We start from the raw sequence: 18,748 nt of genomic DNA on the forward strand, positions 1-18,748 counted from the left end.
AATCCTTGTACTTGTTTTACTACTGTGATAACCTTGTTGAAGGCATTGAATAACTTAAGGCAGCACAGGATCGTGTATTTAAAATGCTTTGGTAAAAGCCAAAGCCTTATCTGTTTATTCTTTAACTTGAGTCATGCTCACCCAAACTCAGTGTTTGGATGCTGTCCTTATCCTGGCAGAATGCAGGTTCTTGATAATGATCTTTAAGGCTCATTTGAAAACGGTGGAATGGGAGAGACAATAAGAGAATTCCTTCTGGGCCAGCTGCTTTGTGCTCCAGTGGTGAGTTCCAGCTCCTGTGCTGAACCTCCAGATGAAGTTGGGCCTGTGTTATAAATAAATCATATGTTAATTTAAACTAACTTCAATATGTGATCTTGTCACTACTGGCAAAAATACAGATTATTGCTGTATACAGGCCAATAGTAAGCAGATTTTACCTTGTCCCTCAGAAGAATAATCCAGTATACTTTATTCTCATCTTTAAATGGGTTATTGGGAAAATCTGAAAGAGTAGGGGAAATCCCAACAGATTATTGCCTAAGGAGGTGGTGGAGTCCACATCCCTAGAGGTGTTCCAGAGCTGTGGATACATGGCTCTGAGGAACGTGGTCAGTGGGGATGGGTCAGCAGTTGGACTTAGTGATTTCAGTGGTCTTTTCCACACTTGAAGGTTCTGCAATTCTGTGGGAATGTAATAACAGTTTCTGAACGAGTTAATATACAGATATGGAAAATAGGTGCTTTGCTACCTGTTGAACAAATTTGTCCAAGGCTGCTCCTAGATGAGCCAAATCCCTGAAGTGCTCATTTTTGGAAGAGATGAAAATGTGCAAGGGAAGATTCTGCCCTAGTGTTTGTCACATTCTGTGAGTTTCTTCTGTCTGGCCTTTCTTGAAAGTTGTGCACATAGATCTTTTTCTCAGGTCTAGGGTGGTAGTTCTTGTGCACTGTTGTAAGTAAGCTAGGGCTGTTATTTGCTAGCAGGGCTGTTGTTTGCTAGCATATAGTTTTTTCTTGCTAAAGTAGTGGAAGATTATATTCATGTTGTATGCACAATTCCACATATTAAGCTTATAAAAATCCCCTAATGTAAACAATTACAAGAGTTTCTGTGTCTGCATGTTGCTTTTTTTTCAGGTTGGGTGGTATAGTTGTGTTTATTTTCTGGAAAAAAACATCAAGCTGTCATGGGGGAAAATGTTAGAATAATGAAACCTGGGAAAACCTGAATAAGGACAACTCCTATAATGAACTGAGAGACAGTAGGATGAGCATCCTTTCATCAGGCAAGCATTGTTTCCCTGTATTCTGGTGAAAGATCAGCTGGATCTCAGAGCTGATCAGCAGATCCAGAGTACCATGATTATGCAAATAAGTGTAATGAATGGCACTTTGTCCCCCTTTTTGTTTTCCTTCAACTGTCATAAGAAATATAACGAATCTTTATATCTCTGTCATAATTTCTGCATAATGAAATGGACGAATGCAGTTTTGTCATCAGTATTTTATTTTGGTTCTGAAATTTAGCAACAGGCATTTGAATTGCAGTGGATTATTTTTCTGGGTGCCACAGTAAAATATGGCCTGTATTTTTTGTCAGTAGTCTTTATGAGAGTTCTTGAATACAAGACTGCCTAATGCAGTTAGTTTATATTAAAGCACCGTTAACTTATAGTAGAGGTATCTCAGTTGTTCTTTGTATTTGGAAATGAACTTTGGATCATCCCAAGTTGCTCTCTTCTGATACATGCACATGAAATACAGTGTTTTTTCCTTGTGATTTTTCTCCTCCATCTGGCAGAGCTCTCTCTGTCTGTACTGAACGTGAAGCGGTATATAGAAGAAAAAAGCTGTGATGTTATTGTGAATGTTTATTCTCAGCTATTTAGTACCATTAGAGGTGTAAAAATAGTGGTATGTTGGCTATTTATTTGTTATAATAGTGAGACTTGATTTATGCGTGCAGTGAACTTCATCAGCTCTGACAGCCTGTGTTTTCCTTGGGTCTTGCTCCTGCAGGCAGTCAGTTAAATCAGCTCTGATCCCCAAACAAAGCACGATTGAAACACATTTTTCTTTCCAGTTTAATATGAAATCATAATATTTTTTGCTTGCAGGCTTGATGGCTACTGCTTTAATTTTCACTGGAATAACCATACACTCTATTCAACATATAACTTACATCATTCAGCATAGCTGTGACTCCAGCATGAAGGGCTGTGATTGATGACAGAGCCGTACCTGTGTCAGCTGCTCAGACTGAGTCAGGTGCAGCTTCCTTACTCTGCACAACTGCTAGATGGAGGGAGCCTGCAGCCTGGGCTTGGGAACGGGCTGCAGGAGTTGAGAAGAACCAGAAAAGCTAGGAGTAGGTCCTGATGGCATGTGGAATCTGGATTTAACACCCTGATCTAACTGTAGATGTCTACATTCATTGCAGGGAGAGTTGGACCAGATGGCTTTTGAAGTACCTTCACATCTCAAACAACTTCTGTGAAAATTTAATAAAGAAAAAACTACAGATTATTCAAATTGATCCATAGACTTGTGATTGATGTAGAAGATTGCATAGCTGGCATGCTTGAACAGTGCCAATGAAATCTGTGTGAGCTTGAGCACTGATCATTAATTATACACTAAATCAAATTGCTACTCTCCTGTAATGTGGGTAAGGGAAAGATATGTCACACGTGTTCTCTAAAAATTGATGTAAGGAACATGAATGTATGAGCCTATCATTTACCACAAATTCTTATTTAAAGGACTGTTTGTAGATAGTGTTCCAGTTACTTTGGGTCCAGTTCCTTGCTAACTCCCCAAATGCAGCCATGTAACCCCAACTCTGCAGTGGTTATGCTTTGTGGGGCTGTGTCATCCTGGTGGTACTTATTTTTTTTTCTGTCCAGTTTAAGAAAATGTGTAGATTAACTTATCAAATAATGTTCCAAGAATTAGACAGGAGCGAGTTTTGTGTTTGTACAGTCCCTGAGACAGAAACACTTTGGTGATTGAATCAAGCACTGGTGTTAAGCAGTGCTTTCAGGGGCAGCTTTCTCCATCAATACGTTGCTGACTGGAAGCTTGGTAACAGATCTGACTTATCTTCCACTGTGCTAAGAGGAAGCTGTGTTTGCAGATGTTTCTGCTCTTGCATGACAGCCTGATACCTGGCTTTCCCTACAGGAGTTGCAGGGGAGGGCTTTGCAGAATGTAAATGTGGAAGATTCTGTGATTCAACTTAATCCAGCTTCAGGACAATCAACAAAAATAGTTCAGAACATTTTGCTGCCAGCTTCAGAGTTTTATATATATGAACTGTTAGAATGCTTTTCTTGGTGTTTAAGTGGTAGATGCAGATGTGGGGCTGGCTAGCCCCACAGGCAAAGTTTGTAAGCAAAACAAATACACTGAATATTTCTTGACCCTTCTGTGAAGAGACAGAGAAGTTTTGATCCCAATGATGTAATCCTTAGCTAATTTGTGCTCTTCTTAATTAAGTATCCATCTCACCAGAAGCGTTGCATTTCTGAGCCTGTCTTGTCCTTCTTAACATTATTCTTGGAGTATAAGTTGTCAACGTATCTTCTGTATATTACGTACACACTAAAACTATATATACACAAATGAACTATTGGCTACTTCTGCTCTTAATCTGTGTTCAGTTCTCATGCTTAAAAAAAAAACCCACCAAACAGGCATGCCTGTAATTTCAAATAGAGTTTTTACATGATATTTTGCCATGTAAATGCTTGAAATTCAGTGTTTTTTTTTCTTTTCTTCTCCCTGCCTCTTCTCTGGTGCACATAATGGCTGTTATGAGTGGTTAGAAACAGTGACACAATATGCTTAGTTCATTAACGTGATCTTTCAGTCTTCTTATGGTAGTGTCTTTCTTTAAGGGAAAGGGCTGAAATGTAACTGAAACAAGCTATGTGGCAGCAGTACAAGTTGGAAAACATTTCCATAAATAATCATTAAAATAAAATCTACAGTAGTTTCCAGAAAGAACCAGAGAGAACAGTTTATTGCTGTTTGGACCTAGTGAAGCAAGCATTTTATTTAACTTTTCATGGGTGTTTTATAATGACAAGCTTGTAGAAGAATAGCGTGTGTGTATCAGTTCCCTCTGCAAAACTAGCTGGACAGTCTCTTTACTTTGTGCTTAGCTAAATATTTGTCTTGGAAGAAAAGAATTTAGCAACACACAAAAGATATGCTGTTTGAAAAGGTGCGAAAAATTACTGAAATAGGTATGTTTGTTTTTTTTTTTCTTTTCCAGTTTCTCTAATTGCCTCCCAGAAATAGGCTTGAGCTACTATAGGAAAGCAAGCAAGGAGCCTAGGAAATGTTGAGGAGCATGTGGTGATCAGTTCCAATTTGGTATCAGCAGCCAGCTCCAAACCCTTAGGTTGCTCTACCCTAGTCTCCTATTTCTTTGGCTAATGAGAGAACATGTAAAAGACAAACCAAGCCTGTGTGGTTATTGTAGCCTCCTTAGCTTGCCTGGGCAGCAGCACAGTTTTAGAATGCTCATGAATGAGTGCTTTTGTCACTGGAGTCAGTGGCAGCACTCACTGGTGACTGGCTGCTCACAGTGGGCCCAGTCCTCGTGCTGTTAGGATCTCTGACTGCACTGACTTACAGACATTGAGCTGCTGCTGGTCTGTCCACCCTGTTCTCTGTGTGGCCTTCTGCTGTGGATCCGATGATTTTATTCTTAAAATGCCTATAAGAACCAAAACGTTTAGGTGGCCAGTCAACTAAGCTGCTGTTTCATGTCAGTTTTTGAATCCCAGTTTGCATGGTGGTTTTCCTTATTTTGACACTGAGTTCTCTGCATAAGCACTTTGCTGTAGCACTGACAGATCTCCATTATTTTAAGGATAATTTTCTCTTAGGAGACAAAGCCACAGTGACTTTGGTCACTTTGTAATGAACTGAAATAATAATTCTGAAATGTAAATTTTGTCCTACCAGCAATTTCTTTCCTTAGATTGATGATCCCTGCTACGAATACTGCACTTAAAACAGTCAAACTTTAAATCGATTCTTTTGCTATTTACTGTCTTTTAAATGCTCTTTCTTCCAGCCTGACTGGAAGCTTGATTTACTTTTGTCACTCTGCAGCAGAGATGAGCAAGGAGATTTAGTGTTTGACTGCTAAGATGTATTTATTTTGAACTTGTAAGCTACCAGGTGAAACCCATGCTGGGTTGGCATCCAAAGCATCCAAATGGCTTCTCTCTCTCCTGTACAGCCTTCCAGTTTTATTGCAGCTTTATAAAGGCATGCATGTGCTTTTACTCAGTTATCTTTCCACTAATCCTTAGCAGTGTCATCTTCTCTCCTTTATTTGAACTTATTTCCTGCAGCTCTGGTCGCTGTGATGGCTTCTTTATGTCAAATGAATTTAATTTGCACCAAAGAAAGAATCTTGTGGCTTTCATATATATAGTTTTTAAAAGACTGAAGCTCATGTAATTCAATTTGAAATTAAAATTAGAAAAGTATGACTGTGTGCAAGGAATTCCAATTGTGCCCGTGTGACAGGTTGATTTATTTTACATAAACACCAGCTTTTGACTGCATTTCTTTCATGGTTCGTTGGATTGTTTTTTTGGGGTTGTATTCATAATAATCCTGCAGTCATAAAAATGACTTGTCACTTGAGAAAACGAATCTCATGTGTACTTGAGCTTAACTACACATGTAGACAAGGTGTATTCTTGGGTTCCAATGGGTGTTGTGGTGGGAGGGGGGGAGTGAGGGTTGAGGTGACAATGACAAAGGTTAGTGCATCTAAAGTATCTGTTACTTTCCCTCTCTGTGTGAATTCAGTTCTTCCTTATCAAATGAAGTGCTTCATTTGATTCACTATTTCCTGAAGTTTCCTTGAGCTTGATTAAGAAACTGATCTGACCTGAGGACTTCAGCAAATTTAAAGGGATGAAATAATCCGTAATAAAACTTGCAGTCTTTCATTCTGCTAAGTCTGCGGCGCAAATTCAAGTGCAGTAAATTTTTTTCTAGCCACCAGTGGAGATGCTTGCAAGCAGAAGTTATGCTTGGACCGTCCCCCCCACCCAACGTGGGGCCTGGAGAATCCATACAGCTATTTGAAAAGTGTTATTGGCTCAGTTCTCTCACCCATAGGGTTTGACTCACACTATAAAGCTAAAGTTACAGATTAAGAGCTATTGGGGGTCTTCTGACATCAAAATTAATAACACATGGCTTATTCTTCTGGTGCCTGCACATTCTGAAGGCATTGGCTGTGGTGACTGATGCACGAGCACCGGAGGAATTTGTAAATGTCTGTTCTTTATTTATGGGAGCATAACTCGATAATACAAATTTTGAGTTACTTGTTTTCTCCTCAAATATTGTCTGTTTTTCCCCATCGTGCTCTCTATCCCCATCCAGCAAATCATAAAAATTCTGGGTCTGAATTAAGATATTGCAATAACTTGTTTTTCTGAACTCAGTAATTTAGGGTATCTCAGAGACGTGCTCTGGTGATGAGCAGATCTAAAATCCCCAATTACAGGCAGTGTGCATTACACTGTCTTCAGTAATGGCTCAGTAGAAATTCAATGTCTGTCCCAAAAGTGTATCATTCATTCATTGGTCAGCCACAATATGACTGTGTGTTTGAGGGGGGGAAATATCTGAAGTCTGACTCTGAAGCCCTGGTTCTTTTAGTGTCAGCACTGGAATACATTTCAGTGCATCTTAGAGGATATTAAAATTCAGTGATCACTTTGAATTACATTGGGAACGGTCCACTTAATGTTTGCAGACATTTATATATATATATATATATATATATATATATATATATATACATCCCAGAGGGTGTATGTGGGACTTGGTCCTAAGTCAGCCATTTGTAGTATTGGCACTTCTTAATGTTGCTTGCTTCCTCTTGTCCCCTGCCTGGGGAGAAGTGAGATGGGGATGTACAGAGTGGATTTGTGGGGCTGACAGGGGGGTGCCTGAGGCCACGTCTGGGTGTGTTTAGAGATCTGCAAGGAGACCCCTCCCCGAACTTCTCTGGGTACCTGTGTCAGTGCTTTAGTGCCCACACAGCACAGCATCCTAATGGTCAAGTGCTTTGCAAGCAGTCCCCTGCCTTTTGACGCATCTCTCTTTAAGAATAAAACTCTTCTCTCATTGAGCTGAGGAATTTATAGGATTCTTGACAAAAAAAAATCTTGTCAGTGATTAGTTTTCTTGTGGGTATCATTATATTCTTTTTATCAAGCTTATAATTTAAAGTTCCTGTTTATTATTCTTTACAGTTTGTTAACCACTGCCTTATGAAATCATTCAGCTCATTACAGGAGGGGAGGGAACTATGTAACACAAACTTAGCTGTTTAACAAAGGAGTGCTTTGGGGTTAAATGCATACCAGAACTTTGTAATATCTTTTAATATGTTTTATGTGGAATCCCCCAGTAAGGAAGTATTTGTATCAAATAAGTATATGATGGTGAGTAAACAGCTATTATATTTTGCTGCTCTTAGAATCTTGAGCAAGCTCCAGCTCATTAAAAACTTGCCTATTGTTTGCTTATCTGTAGCACATCATTTTGTACTGAGTAAAGGATCTAGTCTTGAAAATATTTGCACTTTCAGGAAGTTGATTTTTCTTTTTTTCCTTCCATCTTCTTTAAATTTGACAAGGTTTGTTTCTGCTTGTGATTGCAAGTAGCCTTGATTAGTTTATATTGAGAGACACGATGCCCCTAAGCCCCATCCTTTGGTGATGGGACATACACCAGTAGAGCTATGGGAGAGGGCTTCCTGTTGCAGGAGGTCTCATAGAAAGGCAAAGTGTAATTTAGAATGAAAGACCCATCTGTGTTACAGGGTGCTCATTCTCTCTCATCTCATTTTTAAATATCTTCTATAAAGGTTATGTGATTTGGGTAATCAGTTGTTTTGTTCACAAATAAGTAAATACAAAAGAAAGTGGGAATTTGTTGGGAAATTTTATTTTGACTCAAAATCTGTAGGGTTTTTTGTTGAATTGTAGTGAATTTGTTGAATTGTAGAGCATGTGTTTGTCTGAACTGTAATGTATATCGAAGTATTACTGATATTCTTCTTGTTTTTCTACTTTGCATGTTTGGACCGTCTTCTGGGACACATTTTTAATGTATCTACACTGATGCAGTTCACACGGTTCCTCTGTGATTCTCCTCTCGAGGTATGCATTAATTCTAGATGCAAGTCATGAAATGAACGTATTCTCTCCTTTTTATTTTCTGTGGTCAGCACATTATGGGTGTAGATGGCACAAAGGGGTGTCACAGTGTTATATCATCACCAGCCACTAAGGAAGGTAACTGAATCTGCAGAGGAGTCCGAGGAGCTGGGTAATGAGCTACCCCTGAATTTCATATCACTGCTTGAGGAAGAGGAAAAAAAAGATCAATCACACCAAAAAAGCAAAAATTACTGTGCTCTTGACTTATTTCTTTTAAAGAAAAGAATATATTACTAAAGAGTTTACTGACTCAGACTCCATTCTGAGTTAAATGTTGAGGAGAGATGCTGCTGTTTCTTTTCCAATAAGCAAACTGTTGTAGATTTGTTACACTGTCTTCCTTGTTAGTCTTAAAGAGTTAAGTACCGCGTGACTGTAATGAAATTGTCAGGTTATAGTAATTACACTGGTAATGCGATATGTCGCAGCTTGAATGAATCCATGTGTGGAGAGTTTGTTGCTTTTACTCTGCCGAGTCCACTGGCCTTTGCATTCCTGAAAGCTGAAGAGTAATAGAGCTCATTAGGCTTTATAGGAAAAGGGCTTTTATCACCTCGTCAACTCAGGCAGCAGACTGCTATTATATTCTTAATTTTGTATGGCTACGTAGATGTTGATGCACACTTCCCCGCCAGGTTTATACCAGTATTGTTTCTTACAGACACTTTTTATTGACATTTTGAAGCTTGAATTAAATTTTGTGTGGCACCACTACAGATGTCTTCAATTAGATGAAGTTAAATAAAAGGGGTTGTGTATCAGAGGCCAAGAGATTCTTGAAATTCTTTATTCTGAAACGGTTGCCACAAGAAAAATCTAGTAGTGAGTGCTCTGTTTACTCTTTGAAACAAAAATAATTTCAAATCAAATTTAAATCTGACATGATTTCAATTTGTAATTTTTTTTTTTAATTTTCAATATCATTATTAACTGTAAATAAGTATCAATGGCCAAACTCTTCCTGCCTTTATTACTTCATTTCACTCCTGTGTTTAGCTTCAGTTTTGGCTAGGGGATCTGACACACACACACACACACAAAATAATAGTTTAAAAAATGATACAATATGTAGTAGCAGAAAACTAGGCAATTTTCTAGCAGTAAACAGGGTACAATAGAGAACTGATTTGTTTTTTTTTGTTCAGTATTCCTTTCCACTTAGAAGCTGCATCTGAACGTTTGCCTTTCTGCCTCAGTGGCTCAGCACAGGAGCAGCTTACCATAGAGCTCTTGGAGTCACAGAATGATTGGGTTGGAAGGGACCATAGAGCCCATCCAGTTCCAACCCTATGGATGGTTTTCTGGCAGTTGGAGGCCCTGCCTGTGGCAGGGGGGTTAAAACTTGATGATCCTTAAGGTTCTTTCCAAATCAAGCCATTCTATGACTCTCTGCCATGGGTTGTCTGTTCCCTACTGCACCAGGCTGCCCAGGACTCATCCAGCCTGGCTTTGAACACCTTACAGGGCTCCCTACAAGAAATCAGCATGGCTAATTATGCTTTGGTTTGGTTGTGCATATAGCAACTTAGTTTATTTGTTTTTCTTAATGCACTTCACGTGGTATTTATGGACACTTGGAATTTCCACTGTCTTTTTAGTCACTCAGCATTACATAATCAGACAACCTTGGGGAAGGTTTCCTCTCATTTTTCCCCCTCTCTTCTCTGAATGGAAGCCTGTAGTGCTACATCTCTGCTAACACGGCCTATATTTGTAGGCTGCTTTCACAGCATCTTCACTAATCCCTAATGAAAGGAGGAGACAGTAGTGAACAGGAGATAGGTTGCTAACCAAGAAAGATAGAAATCTACCATATGGTAGACTTTGTGTGCGTGCCTTTGGGAGAAGAACTGCTGGAATTAATCACTTCACTTTGGCAAATCATTTCCACTAGAGGTAGAAATCAAGAGTTTCCTGGGTTTTTTTTTTCTTTTATTTTTCTTCGTGTAAGGTAGCATGGATTTCGTATTTTATTACTTCTTCCACCCACAGCAGAGGATAAAATGGAAATGTTTGAAGTAGGAAATTTTATGAAACCTTCCAGTGTAAATCAGTCACACAGTTATCAGGCTCAAGACACGTTTTCACAGGGGATGGTGGAGTGCCTTCTGTAGCTGCACGCCAGTCTGGGTCAGGGGTTAACAAGTGCAATATCTATATTAATAATAACACTAATATGTGTTAGAAGTGAAGTGAAAGACCAGTGTGCTTTGAAGAAAATTGAGCGCTCTCACCATCACTGTAGTTTCATTATAAGCACTTATTACACTGAACTGTATTAATTAGGGCAACCAGACGGTATTAAATATTTAAATGTTAATAATGTACCATAAATTATGACCAATCACACATTCATGAAGAAAATCCGGGGGCAGAAATAGCTATGAAAACTAGGGAGTTTTAATAGTTCCTAATCATAGCATATTTAATCGTGGCTTGACTCTCATAGCTTGAGTTATAGTTTCTAGTTTTAGTCTTTAGTCCTTTCATATAACGTATTTAATGAATACTAACAAAACACACAGCTAATTTTAAAACTTTGCATTTCTTTTGTACACGTGTTCTGTAGGATAGTAGGGCTTTTGTTTAAGACAACTGGCAGCACCTTCTTGAACATGAACTGTGTAAAGTAAGAGGATATTGGTTTTGATCTCGCTCTTTCCATGTATTGTCTCTCACATTACATTTGTTGATTCATTACTCAGAGATGGTGATGTTCTCGGTGGCGAGAGCAGCTCGTGTTGTTGTAGTATAAAGGCTAATGTATTATTTTGTTTTAAGGGCTCTCCTCTCTGGCGGGACTCAACTGTGTGATGTCCTGTGTATATTTTACATAGCCTTGGACAGTTGTGGTCCCATGTGGCTATATCAGCAACGTGAAATGGTATAACCTGCTCAAAGAGAGGGTTTCCTGTGCTGGGCCTGTTACACGTCTAATGGCCTGGGTGGTATGTGAGAAATCAAGGCATAGGAGCCAAGTATTCATTGAGAAAATGGAGAAAACGTAGTACTTACAAATGCTACAAAGGATTATATTGTATGAAAACTTCTCGAGGAGGAGAAATGTGCTTTTTAAAAATGTTATTTACTTTATGTAACGGAGATCCCTGAACGTTTTGCCTGAAATGAGTACTGTGCTTGTTATCCTTGTTAAAGAACACAGCCTCTTTTATGTTTGTAGATTTCTTTGTAATTGAGTTAGTGGAATAATGCTGTAGTTCATGCCTTACTAAAAGTCCTTAACTGAGCTGATAGTGCAGTTGGCAGATGTCTGTGGCTGAGCCCATGCCATTCCCAGGTAGGGCTCCCATACACATAGCAGTCTTTTAACTGTAGAAGAAGATCTTCTCTGTGCTCTTTCAGATGATCTTTTTTTTTAACGTTTATTAAATTCTATGCAATGAATTTTTGGAAAGAAATGAAACCTATTTTATCCAGTTATTTAAATCAATCTATGTTAAATTACAAGTCACTTTTCCCTTTGCTTTGCTTCCTTTTTTCTGTCACCTGCTGCACCATGGTAGATGAGAACTTAACCTGGTCTCTTTGGGTTCCCCATAGAAGAAATCTCTTTATTCCAAGCTCTCAAACTTTGACCATGTCCCAACTTAAAAAAAAAAATTAGTTCTGAGCGCATGATTTCATTTGTCTCTACTGAAAAGTTGAGGATGTTATATGAAACAGTTATTACCAAATGTGTAGGCTTCTCCTGAATGAGAAGAACCTCAGCCTGATGTATCAGTATCCCCTCTAATAGCCTCATATTCTGAAGATGTCGCTCTCAAATGCTTGATCATTTCACTTTTATTGTATTTTTAGCTATGCATCTAGTTTTAGGCTGAATAAAAATGTAAGCACTTTATTGTACAGCTTTTATTTTGGGACTTACTGGTTGAGTAAGTCAGTCGAAATGATTTTTGCTCATGTGATTGATTTCTTTTGACACACGTGGTAACAATTAGAATAATTTCTACTGCCCGTCATCTCTTCAACCTACGCTACTGTATCGGAATACCTGATTAAACCCTCCTTCTGCTGTTGTAATGCAAAACAGTTGGTAATAGCAGGTAGTATTGTCAGATTTATTGAGTGAGAAGCTCCTTTCTGAAGATCTGGCAATACAGTGAAAAACACAACTAGATGGATAATTAAATAGAGCACTGCGAAATTCAGGATTAAAGTAAACAACGTTGGAGAAAACAGCATGCAAGAGTTGATTGCACAATACAATTTAAATTAGGAGATAATTTGCTTTGTAATTGGAGGCATCAGCTCCTGGCTTAGGTGCTTTTACCCAGTGTGGAAGTGTACTTGTGTTCAAAGCAGTGCACATCAGCAGTGAGCTCCTCTGGTTTTGCAGAAGCTGCTCTTAGTGAGCTGACAGCAAGGAGCTCCAGAAGCTCTGCAGCAGCAGACAGCTCCAGGTTGTTAGTTAAAAGTTCTTCAGTTGGTCATAAAGGGTAACCCTTACGTTGTGAGCTGGTAAGTGCTTTTTATAAACCTATTCTCAAACAGTCTCAGTGGCTACACTGAGAAGCTGAACTTCTGTGGCTGAAGGCTGCTGCTGATGGCCGTGCATCCAAGTTGGTGAGGAGTCCAGAGGTCAAGATGTGTGAGCAGCTGAGCTCTGTGGGTCTGCTGGGCATGGAGCAGAGCAGGCTGAAAGGGAGCCCTCCTGGCAGCCCACAGCTCCTCACAGGGAGCCAAGGGGCAGCACTGAGCCTGTGACACAACTACAGGGCTGGAGGGAACGGCATGGAGCTGTGTCAGGTGGGAGCTGGGGAAAGGCTCTGCACTGCCCAGAGCAGTGGGCACGGCCCCGAGCTGCTGGAGCTCAGGGAGCACTGGGACCCTGCTCTCTTGCAGGGTTTGGGTGATGCTGTGTGGAGACAGGGTTGGATTTGATGGTCCTTATGGGTCCTTGCCAACTTGGGATGTTCTGTGATTCTGCAATTCTATCATACAGTGAAAATCAGAAGCTGTATAGAGAATTAATATCGTTTCCCCCCTCATTTCTCAAATTCCCATTTGTCCTTTCTCTAAATGTGTATGGCAGGAAAGATTTCTCGCAGTATTTTCTTTTAAAATCCCCATCTAAAATTGTTTTAGGCTAGAAATCTACCACTCTGATAATGATCTCCTGTTTCTCCTCAGGCAGAGAATCCACCAAACGGACCAGAATGTGGCTACGGTTCTTTTCACCAGCAGTACTGGCTGGATGGGAAGATAATAGCTGTGGGTGTCATTGATATCCTGCCCTACTGCGTGTCCTCTGTCTATCTGTACTATGATCCAGACTATTCCTTCTTATCTTTGGGAGTCTACTCTGCGCTACGGTAAGAGGATTTTTGCTTTCTGGTTAGGCCTAATAGTAAGAATAGATACTTGTTTCTAAATTGAGTCTTTATTTCCAGTTGGATGTGTAGCTAAATCTACTTTAAGTCTTCTAATCTTTCTAATTAGCTACATGCTTTTAAAGATTACAAAAGCCTGAAAAACTCAGAAAGGAAATACCTGGTCTTTATTCCCCAGAAAACAATTCAGTATTGCTTGGTTTCAGCAGAAAAAAAACAACCTCTTTTTTTGTTTGGATGGAAATAATTCTTCCTTTGCCTTAGCTTAGTCACCAAATGAAATTAATCACTTTTATACTTGTGTGCACATTGAGATCGTAAAAACTGTCTTCTGAATTAGTAGCTTCCTGCTACACTAGCACTGAGTATATTTTCAGGTATGTTAATCTCATTATCTTTTGTCTGACAGGCAGTAATCCTGTGAATTTTAAAGCCTTAGGTTAACTATTGACCTTTTCGAGTCTATCCCTCTGTGTAGAGGTGAATTTTGTGATTTGTGAATATTCTACTTTTGAATTGCTCAGATGCATCTGTCAGGAGCAGGAGTTCTCTGCTGAGATGCTGACATCAATCTAATGGTTTGTTCCTGCTGAAATGAGGCACTGCAGTCACTCCTCTCCATATCTACCTCATTCTGGGCTTCTAGCAATCACACCTTTAGCCAGGTTAGTTTACTGAGTGGAAGGCTGCTTCAGCAACCTGGTTAGAGAGCTGAGCTCTCAGTGAAGAACCTGTTAGTGCTGGAGCTGGTGCAAGCAGTGCAGTTGGGAATGGCTGGACGGAGTGCAGAGCCTCCCACTCTGGTAAGCTTCTAGATCAGTAAAGCTCTACAAGCAGTTTCTCCAAATATGTTGCTTCTGGCAAGAGCTGACAACACTGCCTTCCTATTGACTTTCCTCACCTTGTTGAGAGATTTTCCTTATGAAGGAGAAACTGTTAAATCATAGAAAAGTTTAGCCAGGAAAGGGCCTTTGGGCATTTCTGGTCCAATTCCACCTCGGGTCAGGAGTAACTTCCAAGTTGTTGTGTGCATTAATGTAACTGCCAGTGTAGCATCTCATCTGGTCTATAGTTAAAAGAGTCTAAGTTACCATTTTTTCTGAATCCAAATAAATCAGAATTAACAGGTAGAAAAGTGTTGGAATGACGATGTAGAAGTGATCTTTTTTTTCCTATTGGTAGTCTTGATTTTAATACAAATGCTAGATATTTAAAAATAGACTTTTTAACATGATTTACCATAACAAATTCTAGGAGTTGTTTTTCTGTATCTTTATGTATCACATTATTTTAAGTAATAATAGACTGACATAACCCATGCTTATGAATTCTTGAAATGATTTAAGATTTTCTACGTAATAAATTTTAAACTTTGATATTGCAGCATGCTTGTGTGGTTCAACTAGTGAAAAAGCAGCTTGTAAATTCTGCTGCATTTAAGGTAATGAAAATGAGTTCTCAGTAGGCTTGGAGGAGGGGGGGCAGCCTTGTTCTCTTCTGAAAAAGATTAAAAAAAAACCCTTAAGAGTTAGAGAGGATTTAGGAAGTTGTGAAGGAATATGATACCTTTAAAAGCTGTTGCCAGTTTTACCCTGAGGTTAAACTGCACTGCAACACTATCACTTCCACTTCATGCTATTCTGAGAGTTTTTGCTCCTGAGTCTTAGAAAGGATGCAACTTGAACATCATCTGAAATAAGAAGGCATTTGAGTACAGATTGAGGGGAGAAGAGGATACATGTAATATAAGTGTCTGAAAAAGGGTTGGGGCAAGCTGATTAACACTTATTGTTTTTTTGGGAAATGTTCATCATTCCCCCTGCTACCTAGAATCATTAGTAGTAGGTAATCATAATATTCATAATCTTTCTTTTGTAAGCAGAAAAAAAAATGCTTGAAATCCTTTTGGAATTGGGTTATTTAGCACAGAAATACTGAGTTTTGTGTTGATGAAATGAGTGTCCGTATTGCTCACAACTGCCTATTCTTGCCAAGTATTAACAGCCATTATAATTTGTTAAGTATGTATCTTAACTGAAAGCCTTATTTAAATAGTAAGTTAAGTCTATAATCCGTTTTCCAGGGCAGTGATTTAGGCAGAAAAAAGCCACAGTTAGGTGTGAATTGTGAAATGTAGTTGTGCATTGCTGCTGCCAGGTTGGTGTGATGGGAGAGTCCCTTCTTGCACTGGGTCTCAGCTTGGGCTGAAGCAGCACACTCCCCTCACTCCTGTGCAGCACTGCAGTTCCCACCTGGTTTGGGAACCCATAGGGCTTGCACGTGGTCACTTGGTCAGTGAGCTAGGGAAAAAGTAAGGAATAAATGAATCAGGAAAGAAGGTGCAATTGTACTCCATGAAGCCCTGGTGCTTTACCAGGGGAGGTGAGAGATGGATGCTCTTTTGTTCCCCAGTAATGCTAGTCATCCTAGAGTGTATTTCTTCACTGCCATTTATGTGAAAACATCTGCAGTGGTTCTAAGCATTATATCACTGCTGTCATGCATTAATTCACTATGACCACCTAGCAAACTTTCAACAGGCAACAGAGCTGCCTGTAGGACTGCTACTGCAGCCCAATCTCTTTGCCTTACAAATGACAAAACCAATTGTTCATTTTTTTTTCTTCTTTTTGTCATCTTGTTTTATTAAATCAGCCAGTGTAGACCAATTGCAAACAGTGTTGAAGATATTTACAACTGCAAAGAATGTTCTTTTCCTGTAGTTTTCCAGGACTGTACAATTGCACAAAGGTATATATTTAATTAGATCCAAGATAATCAGCTTGGAATGGTGAGGATGTTTGACTGCATGCTGTGTATTAGAGATGTTGGATGTGATGTGCTTGTTGGTGCACTTTGGTATATAAACTTCACTTTTGGAGTCTGTTGTATTTACTTGGAAGTGACTTTTTCAGTAAATACAATACAGAATTTGAATGTACCTTGATGGCCCAGCCAGGTATGTGGGACTGGAATGTCAGATTTTCAGCGTATTTAAACGTTCTCATTACCATCATAATCTTGTTTAGAAAAACAAATCCAAAACAGTCTGTGTGTGTGCTTCCTATAGCACCGTGCTCATGTCCTCTTTTCCTTTCAGCACTGAAAGTGAGAACTAGAGTCCAAATTTCATCAAATTTGATGCAAACATGAACTGCAAAGTTACAAATGCTGTGAAAATGAGTATTGCAGTAGAAATGCTGACGGACTCATTTTGAAAGCACTGCGAAACAAGCACACTTGTTTCAGAGTGCTCTCATGCTTCCCTCTCAGAACAAATGAGAAAGTTGTACAAACAAACATGAGATAAGTGAAAAATGGCTGTTGCTGCACAAGAGTGGATGGTTTGGTGTGTAAATTACTAGAATGCAAAGAACAGAACAAACAAGAAGCTTATCCTTGAAGCTTGTCTTTTAAAAGAACCAATGTTTTCTTGAGCTGCTGTCTCTGTACTGGGTCAGATTGCTATGGAATTCCAGCATGCATGAATATTAAAAGGAAACTTGTGAAATAAAGGCTTTTAGTCACTTTCTCTCCGAATTTCACATCGGTCACATGGCAAGGCAGAAGGGGAAAATGAGAATGTTTTTTAAGCTTCACACAATGCCCTGTGTTTGTTATCTTCTTTGTTTATTTGGTGGAAGCCCAGTCCTTCAAAGAAGTCAAAAGCCAGGTGGTTGAAAAGCATTTCTTTGAATGATGAAATGAATGTAGGAAATGTATTCATAAATAATGAGTCCTTTTTTTTGTTTTCCTTTTGTAGGGAAATTGCTTTTACTAGGCAACTTCATGAGAAAGCCCCTGATCTCTGTTTTTATTATATGGGTTTCTACATTCATTCGTGCCCCAAAATGCGATACAAGGTAAAGTGTGTTTTCACTTCTTTCCTTTGTGTACAATTATTCAAAGTATTTGACAGTTCTCATAGTAACATAATATTTTTGTAGTTGTCAATTTGGATTTCAAAATAGACTTTACATGGTTAAATGTGAATGCTGGTTACTCTTTGACTTGACTTGGGGTTATTTATTTATTTCTTTAAAGTCTAGCTGCATGTGGTATTTATTACAACTTGGCTTAAAAGCTGTTCACTTGGAGAGTTTTTCAAGGCTGTCAGATAATAGTTTGTCATTTGGTTACCTGGGTGTCTCATGTTTACCATATATCTGGCAGCAGACTAGAATTCTTCCTTTTTTGGGTTTGACTGAATATTTGTGGAACCGTTGCTTGGTGACTGTAGGCAGAGATAGCATGACTTCCTGGGGCTTACTCTGCAGATAAAACTATGAGAAGCCAGATTGTTAGGAATTTTGGATCAGGTAGCAATAAGGATCAGGACAGTCCCAAAACGTTTGGCACAAGCATCACCAAATCTCCTTTGTAATCCCTGTTAGCCTCAACTTTGTTTAGACCTGGATGCCCAAGGGTCCATCTCTTCTCCGTTGTTTAGATCCCATCTTCATAAATGTATCTTTGCTTTTTGAATATTGCTGCACCATTTCAGAATACTGAAAACTGATAGAAATTTGCTGAATGTTTACATTAACAGTATAAGTTAATAACACGGAAAACGTAGAAAGCAAATGAAATCTAGACCCAGAGTTGTTAGTGCTTTCTTTTTTCATCCTCAAAGCATGCTAAAATCCTGTGTTTTCAGCTAGTTTTCAAATAGCCAAAATGCAGTGATGCTCATTGAAGTGATGGTCGTGAAAGAAAACCCAGTGCACTGAAACAAATTGTAAAACTAAGCAACGAAATGCTTCTAGATAATGCTATGAAGTGGTTGGTAGAGCAGAGTGGAGAACTGACTTGGCAGATTAAGCAATTTAAGCAAGGCCTGCTTGGCTTAGCAGTGTTGCATGCTGAAAGCCTTGCCTGGTTCTGGTTTAGAGGTGTTAGAGGCTCCCTTTCCTTAGTGGCTTCAGTCTGGGGAAGAGGCTGTAGGTAAGTGTTATTGAACAGGTGCCATAGAAACAAATTAAATGGGCTGAAGAGCTAACTATTTTCTGCTTGATATTTTGTCTTCCAAACATCCTACCACAGACAAATTGCAATGGAGGCTAGGGACAGCATCTTCCTGCAAGCAGTGCCTTCTAAGAATGTACACATTACACTTGT

The 18,748-nt window shown here is 39.2% G+C and overlaps 1 protein-coding gene across 6 annotated transcripts in view; it reads left to right on the forward strand.

Moving 5' to 3' along the window:
* The window catches only part of ATE1 (arginyltransferase 1), a 67,766-nt gene that overhangs the window by 14,887 nt on the left and 34,131 nt on the right, over window positions 1-18,748 (forward strand). For all 6 annotated transcript variants that reach the window (XM_065746395.1, XM_065746399.1, XM_065746398.1 and 3 more), the window contains 3 exons: window positions 8,184-8,216; window positions 13,431-13,612; window positions 17,394-17,493. In XM_065746395.1, the coding sequence (XP_065602467.1) occupies window positions 8,184-8,216; window positions 13,431-13,612; window positions 17,394-17,493 (315 nt within the window). The remainder of the gene's footprint in view (window positions 1-8,183; window positions 8,217-13,430; window positions 13,613-17,393; window positions 17,494-18,748) is intronic.

This window comes from Cyrtonyx montezumae, unplaced genomic scaffold (assembly GCF_038088225.1).
Source record: "Cyrtonyx montezumae isolate F1298 unplaced genomic scaffold, pur_monq_1.0 scaffold_4, whole genome shotgun sequence".
Classification (NCBI taxonomy): domain Eukaryota; kingdom Metazoa; phylum Chordata; class Aves; order Galliformes; family Odontophoridae; genus Cyrtonyx; species Cyrtonyx montezumae.